This window comes from Channa argus, chromosome 6 (assembly GCF_033026475.1).
Source record: "Channa argus isolate prfri chromosome 6, Channa argus male v1.0, whole genome shotgun sequence".
In the NCBI taxonomy this organism is placed as follows: Eukaryota; Metazoa; Chordata; class Actinopteri; order Anabantiformes; family Channidae; genus Channa; species Channa argus.
In genome coordinates, this window is record NC_090202.1 from 16,240,125 (window position 1) to 16,257,946 (window position 17,822).

Here is a 17,822-nt window from a genome sequence, read left to right on the forward strand (position 1 = left end):
GAATTGTTGTTGAGAATATGAGCACACTGAATCACACTCACAGAGGGAAGGGAGAGGGAGTGGATGGGACTGGAAATACCTTTGAGGCTCAGTAATTGCTCTGCTCAGCCAGGCTGCAGATTGCAGCAACCCGTGACACCCGCTACACTGGCTGCAGAGGTCGATTAATAAGCCAGAGGGACTCCATGCACATACAGACAAGTAACTCTATTATCTATTATCTCACTTTCTTTTTTTTTAAATACTGGCCAATTTAACAACTCTTAACTGTGGTGATTAGCCTGCAAAATCACTTGCTGAGTTGCATTAAATGGCAAATAAAGAGTACCCTATGCTAACAAGGTTGTGTCAAGGATTTTAACCTCAGTTGCTGGTAATGGCTATAGACACAGAAAATACAATGGCACAGTTACTTTTGAAGCCTCTCTAAATTAGCAGGACCCCATTGCCACAGTGCTTCTGAAAGCACTGGCTTCAGTAATGAGAGGAGGTGTTAAGTAAATCATAAGTGTTGCTCTACGAATGCTGGCCCTGGAAAGCCCAAATAAAGCACCAACTGCTTAATATGTCCTGAACAGTGCCAAGAGGGCCCATTTCATTAAAGTCAATGAACACAGTGGCATTCTGAAGCATCAGATGATTAACATGTCACTGGGGTCTTATGTGCATGTATAAAGCTTTATAAAGCTGATGAAGAAGGTCAGTGATTCTTCTACTTTATTTGTCTTCTAGTGTAAAAAGTCTAAAATAACAACAAAAATAAAAATACTAATTATATTGTAGGAGATATTGCCTGCATTGCCAAGGCTGTTATACTGTATATGTACAGCCATTGTTGCTTAGAGACTAGTGAATGTAAATAAAAGAGCACCAAATTTGCACTGGGTCACTTTAATTAATTTTCCACCCTGCACATATACTCATTTCTACCAAATGTGTAATAATTCATTCCTAAAAATAGCTTTATAGAAATGTGTTTTGTATCCTGGTGTGGATACAATGTTTACAAAAATCTGCAATGGCTAGAAATTATTATTATTTATGTTATTATGAATATTGTTGTCCCATTTTTAAAGATTGATGTCTTGGGGCTACAACCATCAGACACTATAGAGAGAATTGCAAAATACCAAGTACATTATTGTAGTTTTGATGATAACAAAAATAAAAAGAAAGAATGAAACCTAAGCAGGAGGCAACACTACTCTATACAGTAGATATTTGTAAATGCTTGGTTTAATGTCTTTCCTCTGATCAGCATCTTCACTTCCTGCAGCAGAGTAGTGACTGGACTGCTAATGGACCGTGACAACAGGAAGTGGAAAGCAGAATATAACAAGCCACTGGAGACATTATGTTTTACTCCAGAGAGCCATTAGACAAAGTTTCCATTTATTTATCCATACACCAAAAAAGTGTGCAGTGGCTTCTTGCTAATTGCTGACAGAAAACTGTTGAAGTAGCTGGGGAGATGCACCCTAGCAGCAGACTCCCCCCCCCCCCCCCCCCCCCCCCCCCATCATCTCTGATGGTTCTGTTCCACTCAGTGACTTTGTTTGATGCATCCAGGGAGGAAGGAGATACCTGCTGTACTGGCAGGTGGTCCCTTGCAGACTCACAAAATTTCTATGCTGACGTAAGAGACTGGTACCAAGAACGGCATGGGAGACTTGAGCGTGTGCGGTGTAACTGCAATGTCACGCAATGATGTGAGCAGGAGAACAGTTCGTGACAAGAGGAGGAGGAGGGTAGAGAGCTCCAAAAGATGGGGACAGTTTTGAAGAGCGAAGGTAAAAGACCTTGTCACAGCCTCACTGTTGGTAAGGCAGACACTGAGTGACCATGGCCTAGCTGGTTCTGTGGGACCAAATAATACAAACAAACCATTTTGTCAAGCGTAACTGATACCCATGTAGTGCCCAAGTAAGCCCCAGAGAAGGATAAGGTTAAGGTGGAACACAAAACACCTGAAGCAGGTCATGTAATAGGCCTCTCATTTTGCATTAGTCCGGTCCACTGGAGGAAACCTAATTTATTTAATAGCCTGCCATGACAATGCCAGGCCTTTGGTCCGAGAAAACAGAAGGCAGTGACAATGAAAGCATAGCGGGAGAGAGGGGTGGGGGGGACAAATACTTTCCTCACATTCACTGGTGAGATGTGATTTTAAGTGTGAAGATCTGTGTCAGCCATCTGGTGATAGGGAACAGCAGACAAACTATGTCAGTATGCTATTTTCAATAATGCAAGCATGCAAGCTGTCACTATATAACCAACAATTTGAGGAGAGAATTTTATGTGTTTATTGTGTATGGCTGTATTATTTTCACAGTATACGTCTGTTTCTCTTTTCATTTAATCTTTCTGAATGATGGTGGAAAGTAGAGCTGCAACCCCCACAATATCAGAGCAAAGTAGTGCTGAATCCTCAGCCTTTGGTGTGTGTGACATCAATTTTTAGCCAAGTTCATAGTGTGGTATTTCAAAATGCTGTGTCTCAACTATTTTAGTCATCAATTTTAACATTGTTTTGTTATTTTTATGTTAGGTCAAAAGCATCCATGTAATGTGTGCACAAAAAGCTAACCATTTAATTGTTCGCTACTGTAAAAGTGTACAGGTCTTAAATTGATTGTTGCTTTTTTATGGCAGTTTGTGTCTTGAAAAGGCAATGTGATCTTCTGGATTATTACGTGTGAAGTATGGAGGTGGTATGCTCTCATTTAGTTATGTTTCATGTTTGTGCCCATAGCTTCACAGTGCTTCAAGGAATAGGAATTCTTGTTGATACTGTACATTGTTATATTTTATATTGACTGAATAAATGTTACTAGTTCCCCCCAAAGGACACAATACAGATGTTTGTCTCCTTTTCCATTGTAGTGTCTTCACTCTAAATCTTGACCTATAAATGTTCTGTTAACTATTCATTTTTCAAACTACATTTTATAAATGAATGAATGACATAGCTCAAAGCTGGGCATGCTGCAATTTGATGCATTTGTTATATGTAGTGTTTGCATTTGCAGACATTTAGACTCAACTCAGTGGCTTGCAGTCATGTCCAGCTAATCAAGGATGCCAGCAAAAATAAATCAAATCTAAAGTTAAATTCATTCAGAATATGCACTGGCCATATTTCCTGTTCAGCAAAACATGAGCTGCTGATTGCATGCTTTGCCATTTTCTCCCAAGGCCCAGGAAGTTTGTAGGAGGTGACAAATGATGCATAACCACTAAGAGTCACAGCATCGCATTTTGCCCTTGCGACAAATTTATTATTTGATATTGCGAGACATTCAAAAAGAAATAATGATTCCAGCTTTTTACTGTATTTGTCCAATGTATTTTTGAAATGTGAAAAATTGGAGTATAAGTATAAGTAACATGATTAATTACAACAGTATGTTTAATTCCTCTGAGATTTTGTTTTGTTTGTTTGTTTTCTTTTGTTTTCAGGGCACATTTTTTTCTGCTACAGGCAGGCCACATAGACAGGACATCTTCTTAATGTATACACACTCCCTAAATAACAGCAGTGCTTATAAAACGATAGTGTCTGGCAGATTCAAATACCTCCATCTGCACCACTCAATCCCTCCTCCATTCTTTACTATTAAAAAATGCAAATGTTATGTCACCCACTTCACGCAGAGATAAATCTGTTATTCTGTGCATTGCTACACAGAGCCTCTCTCACTGCAGCACCAGTCACATTGTGTTAATTTACATTCCAGCTTTTACCACTGATGCTGTATTCTATTGTTTCCTTTCCATGACTGGAAAATTATGAATCAATTTGAAATAGAAAAAAATGCACATATTGGATCATTGTTAACCTGAAACAGACATAGACCCGTTTGATTAGTTGGCTAAAGTGATGTTCTGTACAGTATATACTAAGTGGAAACTTGCCTTTGCTTTATGGATGGCCATGTGAAAAAATCTCTGACTTTGATGATTTCAGCAAACAAGTTGTCAACTAATATAATACAGAATCAAGTCACATTAAACCTTATCAGTCAGTGCAGGAGATACAATAGTAAGTAGCAGGAAGTTAATCAACATGCATGTACAATAGTTAGGTGAACAATCACCTAGATCTCTCTCTGAGATTTTCCTGCCCATCATGCAGAAATAGCTAACAGATTACACAACTGATAATAAGTTAAAAGATAACCCACTCTTTTATTACTTCATTTCTATTTCTCAACCGTAGTGAAAAATAAGAGCGTGACATACCATGATGTTTGTCAAAATGCAAAGCACATGCTGTTGGCTGTATGCTAGAGAATGTAAATAAAAGCCAGCAATATAAAGAAACACATGCACATAAAGCTTTTAATGGAAAAAAATATAATCTTGTAATTTACATGTTGAGAATTCATTCAGTTTAAAATCAAATAATATAAAACCTCTAGCTTTAAACATAATATCCTACAAAGTGAGTCATCTCCCTGTAAAACAATATCTAAACAGTGGTTATTGTCCTGACTATCTTTGGGTTTTCCTCTGCTACACACATCTGGGTTTGTTTCTCACAGTGTAGAGGCAGGCTGCTGGTGCAAGCAACATCAGGGACCTGGAAAAAGCCACTGAATTTAGTTCTCAGCAACGATAGAGCAGGTCATAAATTATGAAACCGAGAATGATTTTGTGTATTGTAACTGCCATTAGCTGGTAATCACCCTAAGACATACAGTAGGTGAAGATAACTGGAAGGGAGCTATTACCCAAAGGCCTCCTCACTAGTTTATTATTTATGACCAGGATATTACACAAGGTATCAATCCAGCATGCTCTACATAATCAATTTGTCAATTTTAGGTTGTCTGCAGAAATTTCTCTATGGTACAATTATGTCATCAATATAATACATAAAGAGTACAGACAGATAAAAACATTGATAATTATTGTGTGTGTGTGTGTGTGTGTGTGTGTGCGCGCGCGTGGCTTTGGATGTGAGGATCATCCAAATATTTTACTGATACATTACAATGATAATGAACCAGTGACCTGTAAACTAAAATACTGCTTATGGCATTTTCTGCAATTTCGGATTCACCCACTATGACCAAAATGCATGTTATTCCACATCTGTGCTTTATTCTTTGAGTTGTCTGACTGGAGGCCAGCTACGTTCTCTCCTGTTCGCATCAACATAGAGGTACCAGGAGCTCCAGCTGCAGAATGACTGACTGCATTATTCAGCAGCAGCTTCTCCCTCCCTCCATCTCTCTCTCTCTGCCTTATTTCCCAACCCTCAAACTTAAACTTTCTCTAGTTTACCTTGTGAAAGCTGACAAAGTCCATCTGTCTGTAAACTGCATCTGCAGAGTGAAAAACAGCAATTTAGCCTGATCTAACCTTGCAGCTCCTCTGATCAGCTACAGCCAATATGCATTGATTTTTAATGTCAAACTTATCAAAATATAGGGATTTTGGAGATTTATTGTCTCAGAGGTCTGAGATTTTTACCAAAAAAACAGCATCCAAATCCTTTGTTTCTGTCAGAAAAAGTATAAACATATATACTTACTCACTTTTCAAACCACCATCTGTGACTTACCTTTTGTTATTTACTATGGCAATATGAAGTGAAATATGTTAATGAACATTAAGTCTGCTTAGAAAATCTGTTTTTTTCTACTTAATCTACAATAAAAAAAAAAAAACATAACCAAGCTATAAGTATTACAATCCATATTTTTAGTGCCTAAAGCAAGTTGATTCATTCTAGAAATAAATATGAATCTTCCCTGACCCCCATCAGAAATATTGCCATTGTTAAAATTATACTTACCCATGCAGTTAGTACAGTATAAGTGTACTTCTCCTAACTTATTGCTACAGTTTAAACTAAAATATTAATTTGCACACTCTATTACACTGTCAGGTGTTGTGGTGAATACACAGTTGTAGCTTAGGTTGTAACAGTAAACCATATACCGTACATGTCACTCGCTCACCTGTGGGACCCTCACTAGAGTATCCCAGGTTGACCTCCCCCCCTGTCACCTCAGCAACCAAGCCTCTCCCGCTCACTGACTGGTCAAACCTGAAAATGCCCACATGAATGGTCCAATGAAAAAGAAAACCTTTATCAAAGATGTTGCCGAGTTACACTGGGGGGCTCCAGGTTGTTTGATCACAAAATGTTTTAACCCCCCCCCCCCCCCCCCCCCCCCCCCCCGCCTTTACTGTACTGAATGGAAATGCCATAAAATACATTTAGGCTTGATGAAAAATGATGACATGTATAATGTGTAAGATATCTGCTCCTGAAATGAGTTAGCAACAATGTGAATCTAAATGAAGTTTTTACCAAATGTAATAACAGTTTAATGCATATAATTTTAAATTTATGTCTTCGATTGTTTTTTGTGATGAAGAACAATAAAAGGGAATTCACTGAAGTTGTACACGTTAACAGAGATTTACGCTAAGAATTCATATTATAATAGCTCGCATAAACTATATAAATAGGGCTCTGAACAGGCAAGACTGTATATCTGCATTTCATTCACAGATTATTAGCAGTTTCTTTCTTGCACAGAGAATTCACTTGGGACACCACAGCTAATGTTTATTTTGTTGGTTTATAAAGTGAAGATAATCAAAGGTTCTCATTGTTAAAAACAGCGTCATAAAACAAAAGGAACCAAGAAAATCTTACCTTATTGCCTCCTGTGGGCCTGGTTCTGAAAGGCAGAAAAACAAGGCATTAGGTTTACAGAACTATTATCTATCAGCTGCTAACTTTATTAGTCTCAATGCTTTGACAAAAAAGCCATTGTGTTTGCTCACTCTGTCTACAGCAATATGAAAGCTGTAAATGCCCCACGGTTTATTAGTTTTTGGTTTTGCACAAGTATCATCTCCAGTCAGTGTGCAATTCAGCAGTAAAAGCTGAGCTGAGTGTTAATGAGTTTTGTATCACGGCTTCATGGTTGTCTTTGCCAAAGGTCCTCCTGGCCACGGTGACAGAACAACAATATAACAATGATGCAGATGGTGCTTGCCCCAGGAGAGATATAAACTTTTCTTTTTAAAGCGAGAGAAATTTCATTGTCATTATATTTTAAATCCCTGCTGTCGTCCTGGCCAAAGTCTTTCAGGGTGACTATTTTAGATCCCTTCTTTTTTCTAACAATTACAAAGCATGTGTTACATCCCATTGAGGTGTATTAATCCGAGAAGAGCTCAGTAAATTGGAAGCATGCCACAGACTCTAACATGTGAAACATGCTCAGAAAGTCAATTTAACTTGCATGAGGATGTTATATTAAAGCTGCAAGACTGAAGCAAGGACAGCGGTGAAGGAGGTATCAGACACTTCAGGTACAGAAAGAAGAGAAAGGTCACACCTGTTTTATGATAATCCTCCGCTCTAAAACATGGCCATGATTTGCAGTGGTCCAGAATAAGTAACGGGGATTACCCTGACTTCTAAATGTGTGGTTCACTTCTAACTTTTGTTATCACATACAAACAGGCCTTCTCCGTCTCCTTGTGCTACAGCAGTGATCCTCTCAAAGGTGGCTCTCCAGAATCATCTCTCCAAAGTCCTGTTTTTCTAGGCAGACTTTTTACAGCATCACAGCATTTTACTTCCAGAGCCTGCCAAGGTATCGACCTCTACGTGTGGAGATGTGACAAGTAGTCTGGTCACATTACAAATATTCTGGCTCAGGTTATAGGCTCTAAAAGAGTTGCAGTAAAACTGTCCCACTGTGGGGTGATTTTAAACCCTTATTAGGGGATTTATGCACCTGCGCAAGACCTAAAGGGCAAAGGAAGATTTGGTACTGCCTTGGTCACCTTTAAAAACAAAAAATCAGTAATTCTCTTATACGAATAGAATAGTTTGGGGGGTTATGTCGAGTAATCTTTTCAACAGTAAGATTATTAGCATTGAAAATGTCAAAACCCAAGCAAACAAGCAACACTACTAGTATAATAAATAACTTTATTGCTAGGCCATTTTGGCAAGTGTCAAAGAAGCAACGAGCGTAAAGTTATATAATAATAGGTGCAAATGTATAACAGTTTCTTCTCACAAAGATTGCTACACCAGAGTGAATTTACAAAGAGAGTGGCATGTCCATTGACATAGGCAGAGTTTTTTTTTCAAAGATTTTTAATAATAGAGACTTCAAATACTTCCAAACTGGGAAGCTGGGAGCTACCAGATGTAGTGCTGTTGAGCTGCAGTGTTTAAACACATTGCTCTAAGGTAAGAAGAGGAAATCAGCCAGGACTATGACATCTACTATCATTTTGACCTAGCAACCCAGAAATCTATTGCAGGATATTTTAAAGTATCTGACTACCGTGCAGCAAAAGCTAGTTAACTATCATAAACAAAATGAATGTTTTTGCATTAGCAGAAATATGTTTTTGCCAAAATATTAAATTATGTATTAAATTATTTAACAGTCATATGTTGAGATTTTACAATAACAATAAATATAACTTAATTAATAATTCAATACTACCAATATTTATAATGAATACAAAAATTTCAAACCATCAATCACTGACTCACAAAACACTGAATTAGCTTGCAAGCCTGGTCGATTTATCACAAGAAGTAATTTGCTCTCTTTTCTGCTTTTGCTTTTCTCATGGATCTGAATCCGTCTATTGGGACTATTCAAAGCTACATGAGTAATGTGAACCGTTTTTAAATTTTTTTAACCCTCCCTGTTGTAACTCTTATATCTGTAGGGCTTTGCAGTGCACCAGCAGCCAAAGGGTGCTATATAAAAAGACACTGCTTTCAAACTTTACATACAGGATAGGATATATAGAGGATATATTATATTTTCCTCTAACTCTCTTTAAGAAACCTTTTAACTATTCGTTTAAATCTGCAGAATTATATGGTCCAAAAGCTTTAGTTTATTCTAACAGTCACTGTATGTATTCATAGGATGCGTACTGAAATTGCAACATATATATATATATATCATATTTCTGTTATTCTTCTTTTACAAACAAAAATGAAATGAATAATGCCTTGCCCAAGGCCATCTCTGCAGCAGTTGTCCTGGGTGAGTGTAATAGTAGTTACTCCTTCCTTCCTGATTTTCATGTTGATTTTGGGATTTAAACTACTAGACCTGTAGTCATAGACATATGTCTCTACCCTTTGTGCTTCTACTGTTTCCTGCAAAGTAGAGCTTTCTGCTGACCACGAATGTTCTGTCGGAAAAAATATTGCGTGTCCTTGGTGAAGGCCAGCACAGGGTAGTGCCGAGTCACAGTGTGTAACCACCTACTGCATCTTCTTCATTATACTTTAATCAGAGTTTCTGTACTGTGTAGTGGAGGGCAATGTTTTTTCTCACCCAGAACAGTTTAAGAAAGAGAAAAGTGCCTACTTGCTTGTCTCCTTTGTCTGTAACAGAGGACAGTGCAGATGCAGAGCAGGAGAAGAAGCAAAAGAGCAGAGACGGAAGCTGTTGCCACCAGTGCGACAGTGCAGTCATCTTCTTCCTGCACCACCTCAGCAACTAAGGACAGAAGGTCACGTCAGTGTTGTGGTATAGAAATGCTGAAACAGTGCTGTTGCACTGCAACTTTATTACAGATTTGCAGACATAATGTTGAAAAGTGTGTGTATTTTCCCCTTTTAATTTGTAATCGCAGGTGTTTGCTGTAAAAAGCCGCTTCCAAGACAATGTTACAACTACAAATGGAACATTACTATTGTAATATTGCAGTGTAATAATGCAGTGTTTGTATTTTTTTGCGACATTGATTCAGCTTTAGTGGCTGTGAGGGAAACTCATGCAGTGTAGATGAGATTAATTCCTCTCTTTTATTATTCTCTTTTATACTTTATTACATGATTGCTATGCTACAGTCTCACCCACAGTCAGACGGACACTGCTCTTCAGTGGCGCAGGCAGAGCAGACACAGAGACCAGACAGTCCACGCGAGAGCTTTTTGCTGCTGTCACACTGAGGTTACTGGTCACAGTGAAGAGGCTCTTCTCCGACTGTTCACTGCTGATGTTGTATTCGCCCTGGCTCACCTCCACATCATGCCCCACAGAGAGAGAATTATTATTATGTACTGCATATTTTGCTTACTAATTGGGGATAATTATTAACTGAATTAAGCAGTAGGTAAGTAAGCAAATAGACCAAATATAACTGAACTTAAGAGACTGTTCACTTACAAAGGTTCACTGTACTGTATGGAATTGATGTTGAGTCCATCTCAACTTGTGTAAGTTTTAGAAGGTTTGGACAAGCTGAGGTATTTGAAGATGAAAAATTTGTTTCTGATTTGTCGTCGTCTTATTAGCATTTGTGTTGCCATCGATACTGTTTCATTCTCAAATGTAAATCAAAAGCCAATTAAATCCATCACATCACTTCCCTATTAAGAAGCAGATGAGTCAGACTGGGGCAGTTTCATATGTTTTTTACATAATTTGTGGCTTCTTTGCATATGATTTCAGCATCCTACATTTTTGGCCACATTGAATTTATATGGGTTTGTTCCCAAAGTCAGGTATTTTTTATGTGGACATAAATCGCACATTAGTTTAAAAGTTCTTTATAATGTGTCTTTTAAAATATAATAAACCCTACAAAGGGAAATAAAATCCCCAAAATGCCTGTTTTACTACAAAGATAATGATATGAGCATGTCTGATGGCAAAGTGCTCTGCACTTACCTTTTTGTCATTGACCTGCCATTGCAGAGTGGGTTCCGGGAACCATGCTGTTGCCTGGCATTCAAAGAGGATGGACTGTCCTTTAAAAGCCAACTTGTCAGCCCCAGAGACTTTCACACTGCCCTTTTCTACATTCAGAAAATAAGTCAATTCACAGACTGGAAAGATGCACTTTGCTCTTCTTTATACACTTGCATTAACAACATAACCCTTTATATGCACAAGTGTGAGTGAGTTTATGAATGTTGATCAAAGTGTGATTTTTCATCTATATTGTTTGTCCGTTTAAAAGTCGTAGTTGTGTACACTTACTGTATCTATATCAAAAGATGAGCATCGCCTCTTTATTGCGCCTTCTCACATACAGTATAAAAATTGATCATGTGTCTCAAAGTCTTGCCTGACATGTGCTTCAACTGTTTTTCTCTTCATCTGCTTCCTTGTCAGCCAAATAAGCCAATTAAGATCCGTGGAGATATACTATTACATAAGCCTATGTCTAAGTCTACTGTCTGGTAGAATGAAAGGCACTGGATGGACAATTGCTATAGACAGAAAGATGATTACAGAACCCCTAGTGCTTTGTCTAGGCAAATGACATGTCTGTGTTGATTTAGGTTCAAATCCCCAGATGTTTTGTACACACTATTGGCTCTATCTTTTCTCCCAGGGCTTTTATGTGATGCTGATTAGGTGTCATAAACATCAAACCATTCAATTCGTATAGCAACTGGTTCTGATAGTGAACTCCATCTGCTCTTACAGAGAATCTCAGCAACACTGAATAAAGGTTGGCGAGGAATCAGCAGCCTCATTTGCGCTGCCTGATCAGCGCCTCGGGGCGATCAAGGTTGATTGATCTATCTGAACAGAAAATGAAAGCCATCAGCACGCCCTCCCAAAGCTCTAATCTAAGTGATCCCTGAAATAACGTTTCATAAGGTTTGTTAATCACTGTAGGGAAGGCTTTGGGCTTCAGTTTCAAGTTGTGTGAGGCAGGTTGCCATCAGCTAACTCTAATAATCTCAGTGGCTATGTCATCAAAGGTTCATAGAGGGGAAATTGCTGCTTTGAGGGCAGCATTTGTTGCTTGTACATGAATCTATGTAGCGTCTGTGTGGTTATGCAATTTTTGTTACATAATTAAAATACAGTAACAAGTGTTCTACTGAAAATGGCCCTATTCATCTACAGGCATGTTCACCCCTCTCTGATTTAAAATTGTTGTAATATTGTTATCCTTTAATGCTGCCCTACCCTTCAGTGCAGATCCTGTTTGTACTCACCAGCACATGTAAGCATATTGATTTGTTCAAGTCAAATGTTTGTTTGAGTGAGTAAGAGAAACAAGCACAGGAGATGCAGTGAAAGCAAGCAGTTGAGTGTGTGGTCATATTTATATCATCTTCCTATTGGACAATTAAAGCAGGCTGGGTGGTTTATAGCACACAGAGTCAACCAGCCCTGTGTGGATTTATGGCTCTGTTCCAACAGTATATTTAAGGCTGCACTACACAAATCACAGGCAGAGTTGCTGACTATTACCTGGGTGTGCCAGGATGCACGATTAATTCAAAGGCTGTGTCAGGTCGTAGTAATCCTCTGCATCCAGACTGGAGGGCCTGATTCACCATACACTACTGTTAATGGCTGCATATGTCAATGGGGATTTGTGGCACTGGCAGCAATGGGGTTCTCTTCATAATATATTGGAAGTGATGGGTCATTGGATTTGTATCCTCTCCCTTTTTGCAGAGGAGATGTTTTCATGTTGGTTTTCATTTAGCTGAGTTTTCAGTTCACATCGTGCCTAGTGTAGATGCAAATAAGCACAATGATAAGGTCAAGTAAAGCACAGGTCCAAGCTAATCTTAAGTTAATGAGTTGTAAAATGAGTAATATCTTTTAAGTACTGTCAGCTATTCTTTATATGATATAGACAGTTATCAGTCAGTGTCAGCAGACAGTGTGTGGAGCACCTTTTCACTGCTTAAAGAGACAAAGAAGAGAATTTAAAAATGTTTAATCTAATTGGAATTGAAACACTAAATCAAAATCTTTTTGAATAGAGAGATAGAAAGAATTAACCGGAACAATGATGACATTGTTTTTAAGTTATGATGCCACTTTGAGTGAATGTGTAGAAATAATGCTTAATTACTAATATTTACTTTAATATTTTTTTAAAGATCAATCTGTGTTCTGCATTTCTTAGAAAATATTGGTCCAGTTAGTTTGCTTTTACAATGTGCCACTGTTTGATCCCCATATGTTGTGGGGGAAAACTGCCTCCCCCTGCCTCCATTTTATGTAAATACATTCCCCAAATGTAATGGTAATAAATATATTTCCAATTAGTACATTTGTAATTAGTATACACATTTTAGGTGCAGAATGTTCCTCTTTGCTAATTACTATATACAGTAAGAATTCCAACATATTAAAATTTAGGTTCCCACTGCAGTGTTTTCCAGTGTGAGACAAGAACTGCAGATAATTACTGATTCTTATCAAGTCCTCAGCCTTAGCTCTAAAGTAAATGTGCTACGCCTTCCTTACCCCCTTTGGCCCTTAAGCACAGTATCTGCATAAGAAACACTAAATGAGGAAAGGAGAGGAGGGGGGGAATACAAGCAGCCTATTTATTTGACTGGCTTGGACTTTCCAGTACTTTACACCTGGTATTTCTGTCTAGGGGCCATCAATTCATACCCCTGACACCATCCACACATATAATTAAAAATGTCACAAAGAACATCAACCATGCTTGGAGAACTGAAGCCCACCACACATGCCCAAATGATTTTTCACCCTTGAAGTGTTTGATCAGTTGTGCTAGTTCGGCTGCTTAAACTTTAATTCTTTCAAATAAATTACAACAAGGACATTTCAAAGTAGTTGGTAGCATGTAAGTGGGAAGAATCAAAGGTGCTACACAACTTTTGCTTAGTCCCTTAATTTACCTCTTTTTTAAATGGTGATTTTTGGTTTGTCAAGGATAAATTCTGCATGTTTCTGCACTCTGTCACACTGAAATGCTTTTCAAGAGACTTGCCATCTGCTTGGTTTACTTCGCTACTCGGTGTGTGTGTGTGTGTGTGGGGGGGGGGGGGTGCGTGTGTGTGTGCTTGTGAGAGAGTGTGTGTGAGAGTGTGCATTTGTGTGCATGTGTGTGTGTGTGTGTGTGTGTGTGTGTGGCTGCTCAAAAAAAATCTTTAGTTTTCTTTGCAGACATAAACAGTTACTATCAGCCTTCTTGCTAGGCAAACACACATTCACATACAATAGATTCTCTGTCACACACATATACAGACCTTGTACAAACAGGTTTGCTGTTTTTCGGTCAATGTCCTGGAGGTCACAGGTCACTGGTCCCTGGTTGTACCACTCTGTACTCTTTAGGACAAACACCCAGCTGTCTCCCTTTGAAGTGGGGCTTTCCTCTGCCTTCACATTAGGGTTGGTGGAAGGCAGGATGCCAATTTTCTTCGAGATGGTGAGTGTTACTGTGCCATTCAGCAGCCACACCATAACATTCCACTGAATGCCGGAAGCACTGCAGGTAAACCGGGCCTCTTCCCCTCGAAGGACTGTTAGCGTTTCAGGTGACAGCTTCATACTAGATCCAACTGCTGAAAGTCAGAAGAGACACATACATATAATTGTAACCAAAGCTTTATTGGATCTTATTTTGTTAGACAAACAAAAATATAAATGTAAAAACAAAAAGTTGTTGTAAAGGAGGTTTGTTTGATGTCACCATGAGAAACTGAACAACCAATGTGACAATGTGAAATAATATTGAGTAGGAGACGAGTACACAAAACCAATTGGAATTAGGAAGTAAATGAATTAATGTCTATGTAACAAAAGCACAATGAACATTTCAATAATATATCTCAACAACAAAACTGTGTGTCATCGCTCAGTTTGTTCAGAAAGAGAAAAATTTCACAAGCATATCTTTATCAGTTGACTGTGGCAAACATGAGTCAAGAAATGGAACAGAGTTAATCTAGATCATTGTCACTAATTGGTGTATAAATTTAAATTGTGTCATAGACTTGTAGAGACTCACCGAGACATTAGAAAGAAAAACACAAGGCAGAAAAAAAGATAAAAATAATGTTGGCCTTAAAAAGATTAAAAAAGATAAAAGATTCTGTACAATTTCAAAGGATAACACTATAAATTACATTTTTACTACTTTACTATTACTGTCCAGATTGGTGATATGACCAGGCAGGATGAACGAGACCACACAGAATTTAGAGAGGAAACATTCTTTTAAAAAAAATGACAGCGTAAATTCATCTGTATCTGGAGCTTCCATTGCATTCTGCAGAGTAAATATTTTAACAGCAGTGTTTGATAAGGATACTGTATAGAGAGTACATTATTAGAGTTAAACAGAGGAGGAGTGAGGAAACATCCATAACTCACAAGGCACTAGCAGTCAGGGACTAATGTACTCCTCTTTTACTCAATCAGCCATCACAGAGGCACACAGTGGCACATAAATGCACACACCTCAGTTATATTCCAGCACATTTGTGGCTTTCTGATGCGGACAAATGAAGGATAACATGACTTAATATCAATGCAAACCATGAAATATGAAATAAAATGTTTGCACCATAGTACTCAAGGTGATGTATAACTTGTTTGGGTTGCAATAACTGCATTACCTTTTAGAGCCACCATGCAGAGTCATAAATTATGCATCCATTCAGCACATTAGGCCTGAGAAATATCCAGGCCAGCCGATACAGTTGATTCTATTCATTGCAATCAAAGAATGGCAGCCTAATGAGCATAATTTGAGCACACTCCTTGTGGGACCATGAACCAGTGACTCTTAACTCCCCTGACTACTGGCAACTTCTTACTGTCATTTTGGTGAAAATGAATTATAAAGTGCAGATAGACCATTAGGCCCTATAATTATTTTGTCCGTGCATTTATTTTAAAGGGTGCACATCGCTGGCGACTGTTACACAGTTTCAGTCAAACCAACTGCTGTTCACTTTGAGCTGAACTCTCACCTTGAATCCTGCATGGCAGGAGAAGAAGTAACAGAGGAAAGAAGTCCATTTTTAATCAGTTAATCCATGGTGTGATGCTGAATTAAACTGAAACAAAAATGATTCAATTATTAAATGTAATTAAGGTTCTTGGACAGATTGGCAAAACATTGGCATAAGTTCCATATTACATTCGAGATAGATAATAACTTTTGTCATAAGCTTTTCTATTTAGGGTCATCACATTGTCCAATGTTCAAAACATACTTGCAAAAACAGTGACTCTCCCATCAGAGAAAGATTAGAATGCTATTCACTGCTCTGAGATAACAAACGTGGTGGTGTCCAGTGGTCCAGAAAATACTACATAACCATACCACCACAACATTAACTTTAAGCATCCTTGTGCATGTACATGTACATTTGCTTTTTCAAAAAGAAATGTGTCAGATATTTTTGTGCATTCATGCCTTTCAAACAGATGTAAAAATTTACATCAGTAAATTAGTGTGACAGCCTACAGCCAGAGTCAAAACAGTTTCTCATATAATGGTGCTTGAATAAGCCACTGTATGTAACATGATCTTCTGTTTACTAACACACTGGTTAGTTACAGAAGACTGTACAGCAACCCCATCAGCAAACATTTTGTCTTCTTTCATCACAACGTACAAGAATTTTAGCTGAGTTATATTTATGTCAGAGTGAAACTGCATGTTTAGAAAAGTGAGTAACCCAAGCAAAATTGCTGATATATGTGGCAACACCTGCCTCTAAGCTATTGTTTTTACACAGCCGAAAGCAGCCTTTCTGGAATGAAATTACATGACAAATAACCATAAAAATCTTTTTTTTTCTTACTCACCTCACAATGGTGTCTCACAGAGTCAGAGTCACACACTTTCAATACATGTCAGTGATGCTGCTGCTGCTGCTTCTTTCTGGTGCTAAGCTATTTCACCCAGAACTGCCCTGTTAAATATTAGCAAACTCAGTGGGAACTTTGCTCTGCACAGATGTAAGTACACAGTGTGACTCACACAGCAAACAATACTCGTTTTAAGTCCCCAAATCCCAGGTGCCTTACAACCTGATCCCCTTCCACATCATATGAATTACAGTTTTTCTCATTTGCTTAGACACTTTCGTCCATTATGACGTCACTTTCTTAAAAATTAATGTGATAAAGAGATTTCACTGAGAAAGTTTTCTTGATTTATTCTCTCTCTGCACCTGTCTTTGACATGCAAGCCTTTGTATTGTATTCTGTCTTCAGTGATAATAAAGTTGAAATGTCACTTAAAGTCAGAAATTATTATTTCTACCATGCTGCATCCAATTTAATTATTTTTCCATATTGTTCAAACACGGAAAAGCTGAACTAGTAAAAGTAAAACTACAAAGAAAAAACAAAATAACTATCAGTATAATATAACTTATCAGTAGAAATATCCAAAAGGTCAAAATGAAGGACATGAAAGAATTCCACATTTAGACCATTTGCTCCTGCTCATTTTCCCTAGCTACACAGATGCAGTATCTTTTAAAGATGGATAGGGACTGATCACTGATTGAAGAATTTTGCATAGGTAGTTGCACATATACACATTAGAGAATCATAATTTTACAAGTCATTTCTATCAGCTGGGAACATATGTTGTCCTTTAGTTTAAACACTGAACACAACAACATTTTGGCCCACTGAATGACACGAGTGTTAACTGTTTTGATAAAAGATGTAAAAAATGTGTGAAACCAATGAAAATGCATTGACACATTTGCAAGAGAAGACTTAGACTTAGACTGCTTAGGTGAGGATGAAGATCAAGTGGATCTCATTAAATGCATATTAGCATTTGAGAAAAACTGTAATTTGGATACAGTATGATGAACCCATGATGCACGACAGAGAATTAACATGGTTCCTGTCATGCATCATGGATTTTTTTTAAATAATGTCCTGACCTCTACAGCTATTATAGAATAGGTTCTGTTTGTGGTGTGTGTGTGTGTGTGGCTGTGCGTTCATTTTTAAATTTGGAATAATAAACCAGTAATCTGCATGATACATATAGTATTTATTCAGTGCTTTACCCAAAACATT

The 17,822-nt window shown here is 37.9% G+C and overlaps 1 protein-coding gene across 7 annotated transcripts; it reads right to left on the reverse strand.

Annotated features, from left to right (window-relative positions):
• Positions 1-4,327: 4,327 nt before the first annotated feature.
• igsf5b (immunoglobulin superfamily, member 5b) lies at positions 4,328-16,739 on the reverse strand. 7 transcript variants are annotated; one of them, XM_067508530.1, is made up of 11 exons: positions 16,584-16,739; positions 15,740-15,826; positions 14,009-14,326; positions 10,695-10,822; positions 9,878-10,043; positions 9,387-9,518; positions 6,677-6,701; positions 5,970-6,058; positions 5,479-5,507; positions 5,290-5,330; positions 4,328-4,582 (listed from the first exon to the last, which is right to left on the reverse strand). In XM_067508530.1, the coding sequence occupies exons 2-11, from the start codon at positions 15,786-15,788 to the stop codon at positions 4,516-4,518; spliced, it is 1,044 nt and encodes a 347-aa protein (XP_067364631.1). In that variant the 5' UTR covers positions 15,789-15,826; positions 16,584-16,739; the 3' UTR covers positions 4,328-4,515. The 7 variants fall into 7 exon arrangements, with proteins under 7 accessions (XP_067364631.1, XP_067364630.1, XP_067364629.1 ...); XM_067508529.1 differs by lacking the exon at positions 5,479-5,507 and having other exon boundaries at positions 14,009-14,323; XM_067508528.1 differs by lacking the exon at positions 5,479-5,507.
• Between the last annotated feature and the right edge of the window lie 1,083 nt (positions 16,740-17,822).

Coding starts and splice junctions, on each gene's coding strand:
- igsf5b (XM_067508528.1), bottom strand. CDS start 15,788: ATGGACTTCTTTCCTCTGTTACTTCTTCTCCTGCCATGCAGGATTCAA. Junction 10,823..14,008: donor AGCAAACCTGTTTGTACAAG/GTCTGTATATGT, acceptor TTCTGAATGTAG/AAAAGGGCAGTGTGAAAGTC. Junction 5,331..5,969: donor CTCTAGTGAGGGTCCCACAG/GTGAGCGAGTGA, acceptor TTCACTCTGCAG/ATGCAGTTTACAGACAGATG.